The 17,570-nt window shown below is 38.8% G+C and overlaps 1 protein-coding gene across 5 annotated transcripts in view; it reads left to right on the plus strand.

The window, feature by feature from the left end:
* The window catches only part of MALT1 (MALT1 paracaspase), a 38,075-nt gene extending 22,979 nt beyond the window's left edge, over positions 1–15,096 (plus strand). For all 5 annotated transcript variants that reach the window (XM_075489034.1, XM_075489035.1, XM_075489036.1 and 2 more), the window contains 7 exons: positions 3,382–3,559; positions 4,919–4,993; positions 6,061–6,188; positions 9,953–10,102; positions 11,567–11,724; positions 12,620–12,745; positions 13,536–15,096. In XM_075489034.1, the coding sequence (XP_075345149.1) occupies positions 3,382–3,559; positions 4,919–4,993; positions 6,061–6,188; positions 9,953–10,102; positions 11,567–11,724; positions 12,620–12,745; positions 13,536–14,000 (1,280 nt within the window). In that variant the 3' untranslated portion in view covers positions 14,001–15,096. The remainder of the gene's footprint in view (positions 1–3,381; positions 3,560–4,918; positions 4,994–6,060; positions 6,189–9,952; positions 10,103–11,566; positions 11,725–12,619; positions 12,746–13,535) is intronic.
* Positions 15,097–17,570: the final 2,474 nt, after the last annotated feature.

Genomic DNA, 17,570 nt, shown 5'->3' on the forward strand with positions numbered 1-17,570 from the left:
TTAATGGTGTGTTACCTGATGCTCTGTCTGTGCAGAACTGCTGATCTGACGTTTGGGCATTTATGTCAGAGCCAAAACTTGCATGACACGCAGACTAATTATGGCAGTAAAGTTTAGTAGACTTTCTGGTAGCAGTTTTCTTTTTTTGTTCCCTGGGAAATAGATGTGCTTATATATCTGAGTGAGCTTTTAGATTCTTGCACCTTCTCAAATTTTTTCTATAATTGTTGACATGAACTTAGAAAATAAAGTACTGAAAGGCTTTAATGAGTTTCTCACCAGCACCATATGAAAGTTCTTATAAGGCATATTTTTGCAGTTGTGTTTTTCCAGCAAGTTGATATTTCTGAAAGGTAAGCAGAGCATTCTTTCAGTAGTGTTTGGCAAGAACTACTTCAATTTAAATGGTCACTTTGTTCTTTCTGGATGGTGGCTGTTAATGGCTTAAAGCATATAAAAGATGCTGTCAGTGCACAAATAGATAATGATTTATTGCATTTTTAGTGGGCATAGCTCCAAATAGAAGAGGCACAGCGGATACTTCTGTTTAGTCCTTGTTACACATATTCATGATGTCTAATATGACATTGTGTAATTCTTGCTTACTGCCAGGAAAGTGGCATTTCAGATACTGTTCCTTAAGAGCAGGAGTAGTAAACAAAGTGATGATGATTGTCTCCTCTAATGTCTTAGTTTATGTTGTTCTAAATGTAGGGTGAAATTAATATTGTATCCCACAAAGGGTAAAAGCATAGACCCATATGTTTTAAAGGCTAAAAAAAATTAGGCTGCTTTCTTTAAAGAGGAAAAAAAGAGAGAGAGAGAGAAAGCAAGACAGGGAGGCAAATATCACTTAAATGCTGTCGTCTATGAGGAACTTGAGCCTACTTAAAATTGTTGTGTCAAAGTGTCTAACGAGGCCTGCCAAACGTGTTTACGCTACTTACTCTGGGTATGCAGACATTTATTTCTGATCTTGAGCTCAACATATTAACTATTGCAAGTACTCATCAAATAAGCATAGCACAGTCATCTGCCAAGGATATAAAAGAAATGTAGTTGTTATTTCTGAAATATTTCTATTCATTGAGGAAATACTCTGATAAATCGTGCTTTACATTAAAGAGACTTATTTCCTTCAGTCAGTCCAATTACTTATCTAACATACACTCAGATACATATAATCTCAAATATAACCTTGATTTAGGTCCAGATCCAAACTCTGTGGAAATCAAATTTAAGAGTTTCCTTTTAACTTAGGACCTGACATGGAGTCATGCACTTGGTGCTTAACTTCATTTTTAACTCTCTTGAAACTACCCACTCTCAGGTAACCCTTGGAATCTTATAAATAGCCCAACAGTACCTTTCTTTGTTTAGGTTTTTAATCATACACTTTAAATTCTGTGCCCTTTAGAAATCTGACTTTTAATTGAATAAAGCTGTTGCCATTTTCCAAGACTCTGGGAGATGAATAACCATTAGGCTCTTTCTTTAAGTGAAGCCTTGCATCCTGGAGTTTATCTGTATGCATTGCTGGCTGCTTATCTTGACTATGCATGTTTCCCATAAAAAGAAATTGAGCACTCTTGATTGAATGGAGCAGTTTGCGAGGTCCTGGCATAGTTGTTAATGACTTGAGAGCTTACAAGTAAAAGAGAACCAAAGGCTTAGTTTGAAGGGCTATAGTTATATCTTGGTATTCCTTTACAAAAAGTGCAGGGCTATGTGAGAGAAGTCTTCTCATTTGTTGTAGCTATCTGTAAGGGAAAGGTAAAAACATCTAGCGTAGCTGCCTACACAAGCTGATTTAACTGTAAATCATTTTAGTATGTTAGGGTAAGGCTTAGTTTGTTTTTTCTGAATATTCAAGTTTTGTAGTGACATAAATTTCACAGCTATTTTTAGTAAGAATAATGACTTAACAAGCCCATATCTCCAGTTAGCATAAATTGTCATATCTGTGTTGACTTTTATTCACCTGCAGCACTATATACTAATTGAAGATCTGACCCATAGACTGCTTTGTATAGATAAATAAAAATTCTTTTTAGAAGATGGAATTTGCCATAGATAAGCAAAACCAGCACTGGGAACAGACAATAGGAAAATTCCATTTAATCATACAAGCTTCTGGTAACTGCATTTTATGGCAGTGGAGCTTATTAATGCTAAGATTGTCTAATCTTACTGCAAATTGATATGACTTTAATAGTTGACATTTTTATTCATGTAATTAAAATCTAAACCCTAGGTTGCAGTTCCCTTTTTCAGGGTTAAGAAAAGCTTTTTTTAATTCCACGATATGTTTTCTTTATACAAAACTATTCTGTGTTTTATTGAAGATTTTAAATCTTAAAATATTGTAGACTGTTGTCTACATGATGATTGTGGGATCATCTTTTGTGTCTAGGTAAGCATGCAAAGCATTTTTTTGTTTAGTAGACCTACAAGAGTCATGAGTCTGTAACTGTAAAGAGACGTAGATGCAATCAACTAAAAATGAGTTGTTGATAGTTTGGTAATGGGAATGTGCTCTGGAGTCCTAGAGTCCCACCAAGCATGATCATGGAATAATCTTCACGCACACACACACCCCCCAAATGTAAAAATATTTCTTATCTCTCTATAAAAAAAGACAAAAACAAATGGAGAAACTGACTGTACAGAGGAATCAGCAAAACTAAAAACTTGCAAAATGTTCTCATATTGCAAGCAAGGTTTTTCTCTGATTTTTTTCTAGTTAAAGTACTTTTAAGAATTACCAATGATTAATGGTAAGTAAAAAAAAAAAAATAAAAAAAATTAAAGGACAATAATTTTAAAGATGACAGCATCTCTCATTAAAAAAAAAAGATCCATCCAAACTGTTCAGCATTATTTTTTTTCTGTCTATAAAATCTGCTCTGACTCGCTGCTACTCAAAGCTTTGTAATTGCACGTGTGGACAACATGTTTCACAGTTGGCACATTTCCTTGTTCATATCTGTGGGTTGTATATCGTACATAACAGGTTATTTCTGTTAGAGATCATAACTCTACTTGAAGCATTTTAAAAGTATTTAACTTAGTGTGTTTAATGCAAATATCTAATTGATTCTATTGCATGAGTGAGTGTTTAGGGTTTTTTTAAATTGTCGTGTCTGCATATTGTGAAGGTCATGTTAATGTGGTTCTCCCCCAACGTCCCCTTCCTTCCTGTATTAACAAAGGCATATCAGTATAAAAAAACCTGCTTGGAGTAGCTTGAATGATCTTAATCTCCCACAGACACATAGCATGGACATACTGCATGAAGTTTTGGACCACGCTAAAATTTATAGAAATGTTCCAATGTACTCTTGAACTGTGTTTTCAGTCACGTACATTTTGACCTCTCAGGTTTGTTATACTATGCTGGCCATGGCTACGAAAACTATGGAAACAGTTTCATGGTTCCTATTGATGCTCCAAATCCCTACCGATCTGCAAACTGTCTGTGCGTGCAGAACATCCTCAAACTAATGCAGGAAAAAGAGACGGGACTTAATGTATTCCTACTGGATATGTGTCGGAAAAGGTACAATCTCATAATTTGTGAGTGGTGAGAACTGACATTAGATGTTTGAGGGTTGGTTTTGCTTCACGATAGAGGGAGAGGGTATAATGACTGTAGTTTTGGGAACTGATTGTGAAGTTCAGTTTATTCACTGCAGCAACAGATTAAAACTGAGCCTATTTTAAAAACGAACAAATAAAACGGAACAGCCACTTTGAGAGAATAACAAGGGATCTTGAGAGAAAGCTGGACTTCACGCTGAGGAGAAATCTTTATTCTAGGCTGAGAATACACTGTACTTGAAAGTTCATGGTTCTGAGAATTCACAGTCTGCACCTGAGTGCTTTTAAAGTCAATAGGATTCATTCATAGACTGATTTTGCCTTTGGCCTTGGATGGAAGTGTGAAGCTGGTGATTAGACTTTCTGTTTCCATGGGCAGATACTTGCCTCCTGATTTGAATGACAATTATTACTTCTATTTTTTGTTGTTGTTTAAAAGTTATAAAGCATCAGTCTTGCTGGATAAGAGTGAAATCTGGCATCTTAAAGAAGAAAAATGACCCTTTCCCCTTGCATCATTAACCATGTTCATCATTACAGGGAGGAAGGAGAATCCATATGATCAAAGGCATGTTAATTTGACAGAAAGGCTCAAGTGAAGTGCTTAGTTTAGAACTCTTCAGAGGCATGGATTTTGTGGACTGCTTTTATGCTGGGGCTGTTGTATCTTTATTTAGAGCTTAAAAATCAACTGGTTTATTGGATTTTTCTAAACAAAGTACTATTTTCTTTCCATGTTAAGAGACTACTATGCCCGATTAAACTTGCACTTGAAATCAGCTCTTCAGTCAGTACTTCTGAAAATTGGTCTCTAAGGAATGTTTCATAATAGAACATTGCTAGTGCTTTAGTGTTTGTAGAGCCTCTAAACTTCACCGCTAATGAAATGCCAGTGACCCAATTCAGCTTCACAATCTGCTGTCCAAATAGAAAATACTGCTACATAAGCCTCATGTTAACTATGCAGACACCATGTTTTGAAAAAAAAAAAAATTTTAAAAATTCATATAGTTTTTGTTATAACCTAAAATCACTAGTTATCATAAATCACTTTTGAAGAGATTGTAGCCAAACTCTATATTGGTTAATATAGCATGCCCTCATCTGGGTAATGCCTGGTATCTGACTGTGTCTTTACATTGTCTTCATTAAGAGCGTTGATGATGCTGATTTTTGTCTTTTAGCAGTCAGGATTCATTCCAGAATTGTAGGAGAGAAAAAAAATTACTGTTTCTGAACTATGCTGTTTCGGTATTTTGAACAACTGTAGGTTTGTTACCATTATTATTTTACTTTTTTGTGTTTCCATTTATTGCAGAAATGAATATGATGACACAATTCTTATCTTAGATGCTCTGAAGGTTACAGCCAACATTGTTTTTGGATATGCAACGTAAGGAAATTTTTCTCCTGCTATGCCATAGAGGTTTTGAAGCCAGAAGTGACCACTGAGATTGTATAGCTAATCTTTTACAGAACAATACTAACTGTGGTGTTGAAGGACCAGTAATTTATATCCATATCTGTGTCCTCATACTATCTTTTTTACTTCATTCTTTGAATCATTCCACAGTCTAACTGACTGTGGAAATGCATGTGTAGTGATTCCCAGTATTTAGCGTTCCCGTTCAGATGTAGGGTAATGCCAGTGAGAGAACGGCGTTCAGCAAACCACAAACTGCTGGACAGTGTTCGTGATCGTTTTCTAATGGTTACTTGTAGGAGTGCTCTACTCATCTAAGTGTTATTTGAGATGAAAAACATACAGAGAAGAAAAAAGCAAATTTTACCCTCAGACCCATAATGTTCTGTTTCTTTGTGCTGATGGGGAAGGGGGGGTTACGTCCTGTGTGTTCCTAATGGTACTTACTGCACTGTGAGCTTGTACAGAAGGTCAAGTACTGTGGAGCAGTTGATGAACTATAACCTCCATGCTGTACCCTCTTCCGTCATGTGTCTCCTCTGCAAGTTAAATTTCTAGGAAAAAATGTGTTAGAAGTATAAATTAATGAATTTTTCGAGGAGTAGCATATAGATTGGCCCCTGTGTTTCTTATTCTAGGTGTAAAGAATAAAGTTACAACTGCAATTGAAAATATTTGAAGAGGTTACTTAAGCACAAAGCTAAATAAACTATGTCAGTTTTCAAGTCAAGTGCAAAAGCTGTTGAATAGAAGTAGCCAAGAGCTTTAATGAAGTCTTCTATGAGAAATATAAGCTCATATAAACAGTTTGACATCAGCTCTGGTCTGTGGCTTGACTGTAAGTGAAATCTTCCCAGAATGAGTTGCTCACAAATGAACATGAGGAGCAGGTTGGCCTTAGACACAACCTGGGTTTCAAATTGTAGGGTTTCTTTCCCCCATTCCCAACATAACTTTACTCCTTTTGTTCTCATGTTGATCTTCATCATGCAGATGTTTCAGTGTTTTTTCCTTGTCTGATATTGGTGATCTCATAGGTGCCAAGGAGCAGAAGCTTTTGAAATTCAGCAGTTGGGGTTGGCCAATGGAATCTTCATGAAGTTCTTGAAGGACCGTTTGTTAGAAGACAAAAAGATTACTGTACTGCTTGATGAGGTTGCAGAAGGTGAACTCCAACTTACTGCACTAACAGTCTTCTCAGCCTGCATTACTAAAAACTTACTTCCTTAAATGTCATTCTTCTCATGGTGAATGTGTTATGCTACTTTAAGCTCGCTCTTGTTGCATTTTGTTGAAATAGCAGCTTTTATCAAGAAGCAGGTGCTACTAGGCAACAGATTAACAAAGATCATGATATTATAAAGGGATTTGAGCTTCTTTAATAGTGATCAATTTTATACTCTCCTTTTTAGTGAGCCTTATTTGCTCTGAATGTCTTTCGGCATGGTGCTTTGAATTGTCCATCCACAGAAATTACTCTTCTGTCTTATTTGTCAGCTGCTAGTGGTAGTCCAGTCATTTTCACATTTGTTTAAACAATTAACTGAGTCCTACCTACCTCAAAGAGTGCTATAGTGATGATAATTATTTGCGCTCTATCAAAGGGTGTAAGTGCACTATAAAGGGCAATCCACGGTTTTAATATGCCTGGTTCAGTAGTTGTCTTTTATAATTGATGGGAGAAGGGCTAAAGTGAAAACTGTTGAGGGAAAATGTATTGCGTCTGTGCAAACATTTGCTCAAAACATAGAAGAATAGATACGGCCATTAACAAAGAACTGTCTGTGTAAGATTCTGTTATTTGTAGGTAATGTACGTAATCAGCCAAGTTCTGCTGTGGTTTCCAGTGTCCTTGGTGCAACTGCAGGTCTTGGAATTTTGCCCAGTCTGTCTTGTGACAGGGACCCAAAAAGCAGAAAAAAATCCAAGAGGATCCTAAATGCACAGTAAAGTTCTGCTGTCAACGGGTCAGACTGTTGAAAATGAAATGCAAAGGTTAAACCAACAGAGCTTCTGTCCGTGCTCTGCTGAGGAAAGGGAAGAGATCATTGGTTGACTAGCTGAAATATAATGGAATTTATGGAATTTATGTCAAATAGATGGCAATAGGAAGGCAGCATAGCCCCAGGATGTAAATTGAAGTGTGATGGTTCTTGGTTACCGTTTGCTTGTTTGTCTGGTTTATATTCTCATATATATTCTCTGTCTTTTTGCTTATAGTTGGTGTGCTGCTTGACTAGATCCCGTAAAACAAACTCACCATTCTGTATTTTCAGTCTTATCTGTTAAACTTTCCATGAAGTTTCTGTGAAAAGTTAAATAAAATTTCAGAAGATCTCAGAATTATCCTGAAGAAATAGGACCTGTAGATGGTAAAACTAAAATGATTATTCCAAAGCCTAGGGCTGAAGTTGATTCCCCCACACACACTCCCAGGGTGATCTGTTTTTCTTCTTTTGCCTGGTGCAGTCAAGCAGAGTGCTTTTGCATTAAGATTTGTACTTTTTATTTGCTTACAGTACTACTCAGTTTTGCCATTGCCTACGAAGGAAGAGTTTGAGGACTTGCTGTCCTCTCGTTTGCAGCTAGCTCTGGCTGTGGTTCCTGAAAGCCTGGCAGAAGCTCTGATAAAGCTCCTGCTGGATGTTCACCAGCTGCTGTATTTAGGCCCCAATTCATTAAGCCATCGTTCCTGAAATTCTTTGTTTTGAAGCAGGCCCCAATATCTTCCCTTTCCTTCATCTTTCTTGCCTTCTGGGACATTCTGACTGTTACTGTTTTGTGAAAAGAGAACCCTGTAATCCACTCATCCTAGCATCAATACTATGTCTGTAGCATATGTATATACTAAGCCTTTAGTTTTTATCCTGCGTTCTCCCATTGTCAGCCTGTTCAAAGCAGGAGTAGGAGCAGAACAGACCAATCAGTCTTTCAACTTGCATAAGAAGTTAACAAATTTTATAATGAACAAATATCCAAAAATATTCTCACACTCTTCCTCCCCTCATCCTTTTTGTCATTGCTTTTGGGTGTTCTTAAGTGGCTTAGTGTTCTCTGAGATTTCTCTCTCCTCTTCCCCCCACCTTCGTGCCTTCCCCATAAGAACACGTCACAATTCTGCCAGCACCCATTTTCCCTACACTTCCCCAAATGTCCTGTAAAATACAACTGGCTCTTATTGCTTCATCTGTACTGCCAGGTTAATGTCACATGCTGTAGATGTTCTGACATGTGACCTATTACTTATCTCATTCTTGAACTCAGAGTGGAGAGAAAGATTGATTTGTCAGGCAACATGACAAGCATTGTTGTTAGTATTACCAGATATTGGGTGTTAGTGAGTACATTGGTGCACAGATGACACTTGAAAATGTTCCAGAGGAGTGTTCATGTTCAAAGTGTTCCATGCAAATGGCCTTCATTATTTCATTTTTTTATGAACTCGTAAACGGAAATTTTCCAGCATTTTTTTAATTCACTTTGCAGGCCATAGGTTTTTACTTTCTGCATGCAGCAAAACTATCTGAAAATGTGACCTTTAAATGTAACTGAACTAAATATAGGGAAACCCTAATAAACTGGAGTAAGTTTAAATCGCAGACTGGTTAAAGTTGGAAAGGACCTCTGGAGATTGTCAAGTCCAACCCTGTTGCTCAAAGCAGAGTAAACTAGAGCCGGTTGCTCAGGACCTTGTCCACGTGGGTTTTGAATGTCTCCAAGGATGGAGACTCCACAGTCTCCCTGCACAACCTGTCCCAGTGTTTGATCACCCTTAGAGTAAAAAGTTGTTCCTTATGGTTAAGTGGAATTTTCTCTATTTCAGGTTTTGCCTGCTTCCTCTTGTACTGTCACTGGCCTTAACTGAAAAGAGTCTGGCTCTGTCTATTCTACTTTCCCTCGTCAAGTATTTATACACATTGATAAGTCCCTTGAGCCACATTCTCTCCAGTCTAAACAGTCTCAGCTCTCTCAGCATCTCCTCATAGGAAGGATACTCCAGTTGCCTCATACTTCTCTCATATGAGAGGTGTCCCAGGCCCCTCATCTCTGCAGTGACCCTTCACTGCACTCTCTGCAGTATGTACATGTCATTCTTGTACTGGTGAGCCCAGCACTGGACCCAGCACTCCAGATGTGGCCTCACCAGTGCTGCCCAGAGATGAAGGATCACCTCCCTTGGCCTGCTGGCAATGCTGTTCCTGTTGGCTGCCTTTGCCACAGGAATGCGTTGCTGGCTCACGATCAGCTTCATGTCCACCAGGTCCCCAAGGTCCTTCTCTGCAGAGCTGCTTTCCAGCGAGTTGGTCCCCTTTCTGTACTGGTGCATGGGATTATTCCTGCCCAGGTGCAGGACTCGGTGTTTCCCATTGTTGAACTTCATGAGATTCCTCTCTGCCCAGTCCTACAGCCTGTACAGGTCCCTCTGAATGGCAGCACAACCCTCTGGTGTATCAGCCAGTCCTCTCAGTTCTTAATCATCTGCAGACTTGCTGAGTGTGCACTCTGTCCTGTTCTCCAGGTCATTAGTGATGTTAAATAAACAGTATTGGCCCCTAAAATACTCCACTTGCCCCCAGTTCTTTAGAAATCCCCTCCAATGGTGGTATTCACATTCCTGAGATTAGTCACTTTAATTAGGACCTTACTGAACCAGAGCTGTGATATTGCTTGAACTGGTTTTGAAAAACATGTGAGCATGTTGACTAGGACACATGCAGAACCCTCAAGATTCCCTGCAGGCATCTGGCATGCCGTTTTAGCCTGAAGTGAATGAGTAGCTGAGCAATGAATACTTCTGAAACTACAAGTTTTTACGGAAGTGCTGACAGTGGCATAACCATAGCAACCAGCCAACACTGCAGTGATGTACTTTAGTTAGAATTTCAGCAGCACTGATTTTGAGAGAAACTATATGCATCTTATTTTTAGATATGGGCAAGTGTCACCTTACCAAAGGCAAGCAAGCTTTGGAGATCCGCAGCAGTTTGTCTGAGAAAAGGGCATTAACCGATCCTATTCAACAAACCATCTCTTCTGCAGAGTCTCTGGCACGGAACCTACAGTGGGCCAAAGCTCATGGTATAGTACAGTCTACTTTTAGATGATCCTCCTGGCACAATGGGAAAAATAAGAGGATGTCCTTCCTTAATACTCTCTAGTCTGTGGGCTGTGATATTGAATGGAAATGGAAGGAATTCAAGTTCCTATCTGAATTTTCATTAGTATGTTCGGATCTTGGAAATTGTTGTGTTGGGTTTACCTCTACATGAGATTATAATGAACAAGGTGACATGCAGAATTCATCCTGGGTAAGTATATTTAAGACCACTCAAACACTGTAGGGGAGACTTCTATGATGTCTGCCTCCTGGGATGATCTCCCACTAATCTGTTTGTGTCTAACAATGACACTTTGAAGACATCATTAATCTCATTCTAAAGTCATCACCTAAAACAGCCAGGTGAACTGTGTGATAAAAGTGCATGATGAAAAGTTTTCAATGTATGCAGCCAAGAAAACTAAAACAAGGATGAGATCAGTTCCAGGCTTTCTAGACTTCTTTTAAGAAGGGCAGTGGGGTTTAAGACCTTTTTATCTTTTTCACCTGAATATGTTGGAGTACATTTTAAAATTTCTTTGACAGATTGGGCAGAGGGTCAAGGGTGGCATTTTTAAGACAACTAGGCATGTAGGCAGACTCTTTCACAGATGTAGATTTTTATTTGTGGAATCAAGCCCTTAATTCTTGTTTGTTAAATGGTTGAAGTGCAAAACAGAAACTATAAAGAGATAATGTTATCTTATGGTTTATTTGTTTCAAGCCATGCATAGAAGAGAATATGTTTGGAATTTGGGAAGAGAATAACCTTTATATTTGTATAAGCGTACATCCATGATAATGTTAAATAATCCGCTTCCAGTGGGAGTGGAAGAATCAGTGCAAAGCATACAGACACAGAATGATGTCATTGACCCTTGAGCACTTTCAGATATATTCCTATGGATTGAGAAAGGTCCAAAATACAAAGAAGAAAAATGCTGCGGGCTAGGCTTTGTGAATGTGTGCATAGGTTGTGAAAGGAAAAAAATGAACCTGAAACTTGTTCTGCTGTCAAATGCAAAGGTTCTTATAATGCTATAGCTGTGTCTCCTATATATTAGATATATACCATATTAACCTTACTGATTTGATTACAGGTACATAAACAAATTCTTGAGTCGGTAAGCTCTATCCTCATTACAGTAAACGTTGCCTCGCTAGTTGCACAGAGATTGGAAAGAAACTTGCGAAGCAGCAGTTGAGTCAGCTCTCCCTGGCAGCGTCTGCCAGTTACCGCATGCTCCTAGCAAGTAGCGTTGCTGCCTGGTTAGCTTCTAACCTGGTTTGCTTCAGTGTGAATATGTAAGTGAGAGGTAGAGGGAGGGCAAGAGGAAGGGGTCCATACCTTTTAAAACTTTTGAATTTAAAAACAAAATTAAAAAAATAGAAGATACATCTGCTAAGTTTTATTTAGAATGTAATGACGTGTTATTTATTTGCAGAGCTTCCAGAAAGCATGTATCTTGAATTCAAATGTGGTGTTCAGATTCAGTTGGGGTTTGCAGCTGAGTTTTCCAATGTCATGATAATCTACACGCGAATAGTAAAGAAGCCACCTGAAATAGTAGTTTGCAGAGCCTACGTTACAGACTTCGCACTCGTAAGTGCTTCCTATCGGTGTCTCGGTGATCTCTCAATGAAGTTGAAAACTGTCTGGTCTGTCCATGTCAAACTTCATCTTTTGTAATAAAATGAGTCTAAACTCTTGAAATCAGGTGCTTACATGTGTGTGTCTGTACAGACACACTTTTTTTTAATGCATATTTTTAATATACGTAAAAATACATTAAAATGAATCTGGGGTCATCTTTTTCAAAGTCTCCTTTGTTTTTCATTGTCTAATATCAAGTATTTGTTATATTTAATTGAAAAAGTTAAATGTCAGTAGCTCCTGTGTGAGCTGAGGCCACACCTACCTTGCAGGACAAGGTTTCTCAGGCTTGAGTTTTACAGTTCTTTGCACCTGGGTGATCCCGTCCAGTTCCATTGATGTTACTCAGCTGATCACAGTAAAGTGAAGGATACGAGTAAAACAGAAAGCTCCTTGGGGCAAAAAGCCTTCTTTTCTGATGTCTATGAAAGAGGACATGTGGCAGAAAACCTTTTTAGATAGAATAAACAGGACACTTCCGATGCTTTATGAATAAAATACTTGAGTTAATGTGCATAATAAATACATGTATTTTTAGCCCACAGAATTAGTGTTGTAGTACTGTACTTCATAGCAGAAGTTAGGTAAAAAAGAGCAACCCTGAAGCAAGCACAGCAAGTTTGACAGGAACCATCAGCAAAAGAGGGTAACCTGCTCAAATGTAACCCCTTCTGCCTGTGACTAACAGTGATTTCAGCAGCTTTTGCAAGTAATCCAAGATTGATGGTTTCTTTCTTTTTAAGAAGAAGAAAGTGCTGACTTTTTATAAAGAAATACTGCTAACTATTTTATGATCTACAAATTCTGTGCCTTCAATTAAGTTTTCATTTTTTTCTTGCAACAGGACCTGGATGTGGATCCTAAAGAGGCCAATAAGGGAACTCCTGAGGAAACTGGAAGCTATTTAGTATCAAAAGACCTTCCCAAACACTGCCTCTACACCAGGCTAAGTTCACTGCAGAAACTAAGGGTTAATATATATTATTCCTCACAAGTTTGTTCAGATAATTTAGATTAGTCATGTTGCTTTGCAGTTCTGTTGAGGTAGCTGTGTATTGTCTGCTTAATAAGTAACATGTTCTTTGGAGGGAAAGAATGGCTAATAGCACAATTTAGTGACATCAGTTGCTTAGCTGAAAAATAAAAGCCAGGGAATCAATGAATATGCAATCCTGATACCATCGTGCAAGGCACTTTGTATTTTCTAGGCCCATACTGAACTTTGACACGATGATTATTTTTGTGAAGATCACCTCTTACACACTGTGGGGATGTTCCTATCCCCTGTAGTATAAGAAGAATGTGACCTGAAGCAGATTTGCGTCTTACAAAGTCATTAGTAGGAGATGAAAATGTTACGTATCATCTCCTTCCATTCCAACCTGTGCTCTTGGGCATGCAGTTTTTGAAAGGTTCCCACTTCAACGTACTGTGGCACTGCTAAGTTTATCTCTGTATCTTTGTGTCATGAACATCTGTGCTGGACATCACTTGGTACCTCTTCTTCAGTGCTTTTGGCAGCTGGTGTAATATAAGTGCTTCTAGAAGTAAAGACTATCAGGTGAGCAAGTATTAACCAAAAGAGGTCCTCAGTAAACAAGTCTTGCCTAATATGTGTCTTTAGCTCCTAAAAAGGTTAGTCTCCTTCTCCAGTAGACTATGCCTCTTTAAGTGTTTCCTATATTGTTTATCTGGGGAGGAAGTGTGGAAGTGTAACAGGTTTTTTGTCTTTTTCTCCTCCCCGCCCCCCCCCCTTGCAGGAACACTTGATCTTCACTGTTTGCTTGCACTATGAGTATCCAGGAATAGAAGATACAATGGATGAAAGAAAGGAAGTTAATGTTGGGAAGCCCCTTATTGCGAAATTAGGCCTTCATCATGGATTCAAAAATAATAACTGTCTCCCGACCTGTTGCATGGCTAATAATCCTTTTCATAATCAAATAGAATCAAGTCCAGTGGCAAGTAAATACTATGTCCCTAGTCATTGCCAACCAAATTCCTGTCCAGGCATTTACCATCCAAACCGTGTTTGCTCAGACAGCATCAGACAACCAGAGGCATGTTCTTGCAATGGGACTTCAAGGATATTAGCTTCGAGACATGAAGTATGGAATTACTCACCCTCTGTGGAAAAGAGTAATGTACCAGTAGAGACCACTGATGATACTGTTGAACTGGAATTCCTTCTCTCTGACAACCTCAGATTCTCTAAACAGCAGTAGCTGTGATGTGTTCAGAGTAGACCACAGGCTCATCCTTGAGTAGGGGACCTTCCACACTGCTTATCCGTCTCCTGGAGTTTGGGGGCTTCAGGACAAAGGGGTTGGAGAGTCTAGAGGTGGTACTGGGAATGAGGTTGTGATGAAAATTTTTCAGATCCAAAGAGACAAAACTGGACTGATAGATTTAGGAATGAAAAAGGCATGATTTTTTTTTTTCCCTCCTACCATTTCACATTTGATACAGGGAAAAACTTGACATCCTCAAAGTTTCCTGTTCTGTTCCCTGGCAGTCAAGCAGCTAATGAACAGAGGCAATCATGCATTTCTGGGAGGAAGCTGCCTATCTCTGTTAGGGGACGAATGCGTAAAAGCCTGGCTGTGGTGTCAAAGTTTCTCTTGAGATAGTAAAGCCTCGGATCTTCCCAGCTGCTTCTCCAGTACCAACCAGAGTTATAAGTTTACTGTAAATGTATGTTTCATAAATCTTCTGTTTTCAGAGAGGAATTGCTCATCTTATACAAAAACAAGATAAACATGTATAGCTGTCAGAGGAAAAAAACGTTGACAGAATTAAGCAGGAAAATGAATTTCCATGTCCTCTATGATTTTTAACATGATTTAAAAAAAAAAACCTCTTCGCTCCAAAAGGATAAATATACCTTTCTCTCTTCCATCTTTCAGTTTCAGTTGTTCAGTATCCAGGGATTTCTTTTTACATACTGTATTAAAATATGGTTTTATGTGTTTATATATGTTGTAACAGCCTCCTATTGAGTATATAAGATGACACATAATGTAAATGAACTGAGCAAAGAGGGAGCTTTTACAGAAGTGAGGCTACCATATTTTAGTATTCCAGTGTTAAGAATATGTCTCCTTCAAGCCTCAGTTTCTTTCCTTCCTCATGAATGTATTAGGATCAGTCACTGACATTCCAGTCCCTTGGATGTAGCTAATAATCGGCTTTGACTGCATTCTCCTCTCTCATGGTCAGATGTCCAATGTCTGGCAGCAGCTGACGGATGGATGAAGAGCTGTGCAAGGAAAACAAAACCTGAACTGAGCTAGTAAACTATCACTTTTTTTTTTTTTTTTTTTTTTTTTTAAGAGAACTAGATTACAAATTGTCAGAGGGAGCAGAGTCACAGGTTCATACTGTGGGGGATTGTTCTTATTATGATAATCTTTCTCTTATGTAACACAATTAAGACTTTTACTGATGTGATTTCTGGAAAGGTGGTCTTTTCATGTTCTGCAAGAACACTAAATGGAAATGTGAGGAAAAAATGCCTGTTCGTAGCAAGCAAAGTATTGTATAGTTAGTCAAGCAGTAAGACATGCTGAAGGCTAAAAATGAATGGGCAAGATGAGTGAAAACTTTGGGCTTCTTTAGTCTGAAGTACCAGGATGGTGTTCCTGGACACCAGCCGTTGCTTCTCTGTGGTGATTTTAAAAAACAAACAAAAACCCCCTACACAGTTGTTTTCCAGGCCAAATGAATTTATATTTATTCAAATAAAAATGCTAACAGTCTATCCTAAAACTGTGAAAATCCCAGATAAAGATTCCAGCACACACAAACTTAGAAAGGATAAAGCAACTTTAAATGCAGTCTGCCGAAGGTGAGGGACACGTGCTTCGTGTCACAGCCTGACACTTCGTATATAGCCCTACACGTGTGCAGTCGCTCCGGAGCTCGGAGCTGGAGTTCATCTCTCCATAGACCATGCCACAAGTACGCTAGTCTTCCAGGTCCTTTAGCTCTGAACCCGGAATCGCACTGCTGGAGGCGGAGGCACAGGCACCTTCAGGAGACAGTTGATCCTCTACCGAAAGGCAAATGAGCTACTTTCGTACGGTGCTTTATTGCTTCCTTGACCAAAGGGAACAGATAGACCTAGCTTGGGCTAGCTGCCAGACCTTTTAGGTGTTGAAAAATGTTTTGATCTGTGTTTGGGAAAGGGCAGTCTTGCTCCCCAAACTGTTTTGCATATTCAGGTTGAATAGTTTGGACAAAAAAGACACATCAGTTTTTTTCATGTTTAGTTTTGTTTCAAAATACTGAAGAATCTGTGACTTGCCTATATGTATCTGGGGATGAGCGTGAGAACACTGATATTTTATTAGGTCTTAAAAAGTCTTGATGCTTTGAGAGCATGAAAATATCGGGGTGTGAGGTAATTAAAATTAAAGGGAATTTTCAGATATGGGTAGTAGCCTTTCCTGCCCAGGTAGTACTGATAAGCAGTATTGCTTTAAATAATGAAATAATTTTTTACTTTAGAAAAATTATCGTAGCGCTTTTCTTTAAGTAGGTAGCAAACAATAAAATAATTGAATCTTACTGATGTGGTGGACAAACCACTTTAAATCTTCTGTTGAGATCCACCCTTCTGATGGGATCTGGTGGTCTTACAACATGTTGGCTGGGCACCGAGGGAGGTGCTGGACGTGGTCATAACAGGTTTCAGGTGGGAATGTTAATGCATCGTTAACTACATCTGTTGGTCGTCAAATTCATCTGTGCTGAAAGGTGGCTATCTGTACAGGGATTTTAATGTAGTTATTTCCAAAATGACAGCCGTGCTTGAAGTAATCTGCAAATGAGCTCGAGTTTCTGACTTTCTCCTTTGGAGCGTATTAAATAGTGAAATATTTATTGATGACTGAGGCGTACCTGTGCATTAATTATCCTGTGTAATTGACTTATAAATCAAAAATTATAGCTTGAGACATGGTCTGGTACTGTAACATTTAACTGATACTTAGTCACAGTTTTCTAATTTGTATAAAAGGTTATTCTGTTTCTTACTGTGTAATAAACTTGTCCACAAAATTATACAGCTGTGTGTATGTAGTTGCTATGTTCTACTCCTCCCAGTTTAAAAACCCCCAAACTGTATTAAAAGAATGCATGTAATAAAATCATTTCCTTAACAAAAAGAAAGGGGAAATCTGAGTAACGAGCTTCAGCTCAAGTTAAACATGTCTGCACCCTGGGCCTGTACAGGTTTCTCAAAGTAGATTTTTTTTTTTTTGCAAGTTGATATGTCTTCCAGCTTCTGATATCCCAGCTGTACTGCTGGCTAAACCTAAATGATCCTTCTCCATCGCAAAGATAGCCAAACGAGTTTCAGTAACATTTGGACAATTTCCTTGAGAAATGTGGATAGAGAAAGAATCCAATTATTAAACCTTAAAAGTTGTCCAGAGAAAGGCGGGGGAACGCACTGACTGTATTTGCTTGTCTGTTTGCAGGCGCGCTGCTCCAGGGCACGGGAAGGCTTCCAGGAGCAGCAGTGCTGATGTGCGAGTCGCTGTCTCCTGGCGTGGTTCAAACCGACGGGTGGGCCGGCGGCTGGCGCACTGCAGCGGAACAGCTGGTCAGCGCTCCGTGAATTTCCTGCTACTGGAGAGCTCTAAGATCACGTTGATTAGTTCTCAAGTTGAGGACGCAGTCCGATGGTACAGAGTCTTTGTCAGCCTAGGTAGGAACTGGTTAACCTTTGAGGATCTATACCTAAGATGCTTGAACTGTAACTATGTTTGAACGTGGTAAAGAGAACACCA

The sequence above is a fragment of the Mycteria americana genome (assembly GCF_035582795.1).
Source record: "Mycteria americana isolate JAX WOST 10 ecotype Jacksonville Zoo and Gardens chromosome Z unlocalized genomic scaffold, USCA_MyAme_1.0 Scaffold_30, whole genome shotgun sequence".
NCBI classification, from domain to species: Eukaryota; Metazoa; Chordata; class Aves; order Ciconiiformes; family Ciconiidae; genus Mycteria; species Mycteria americana.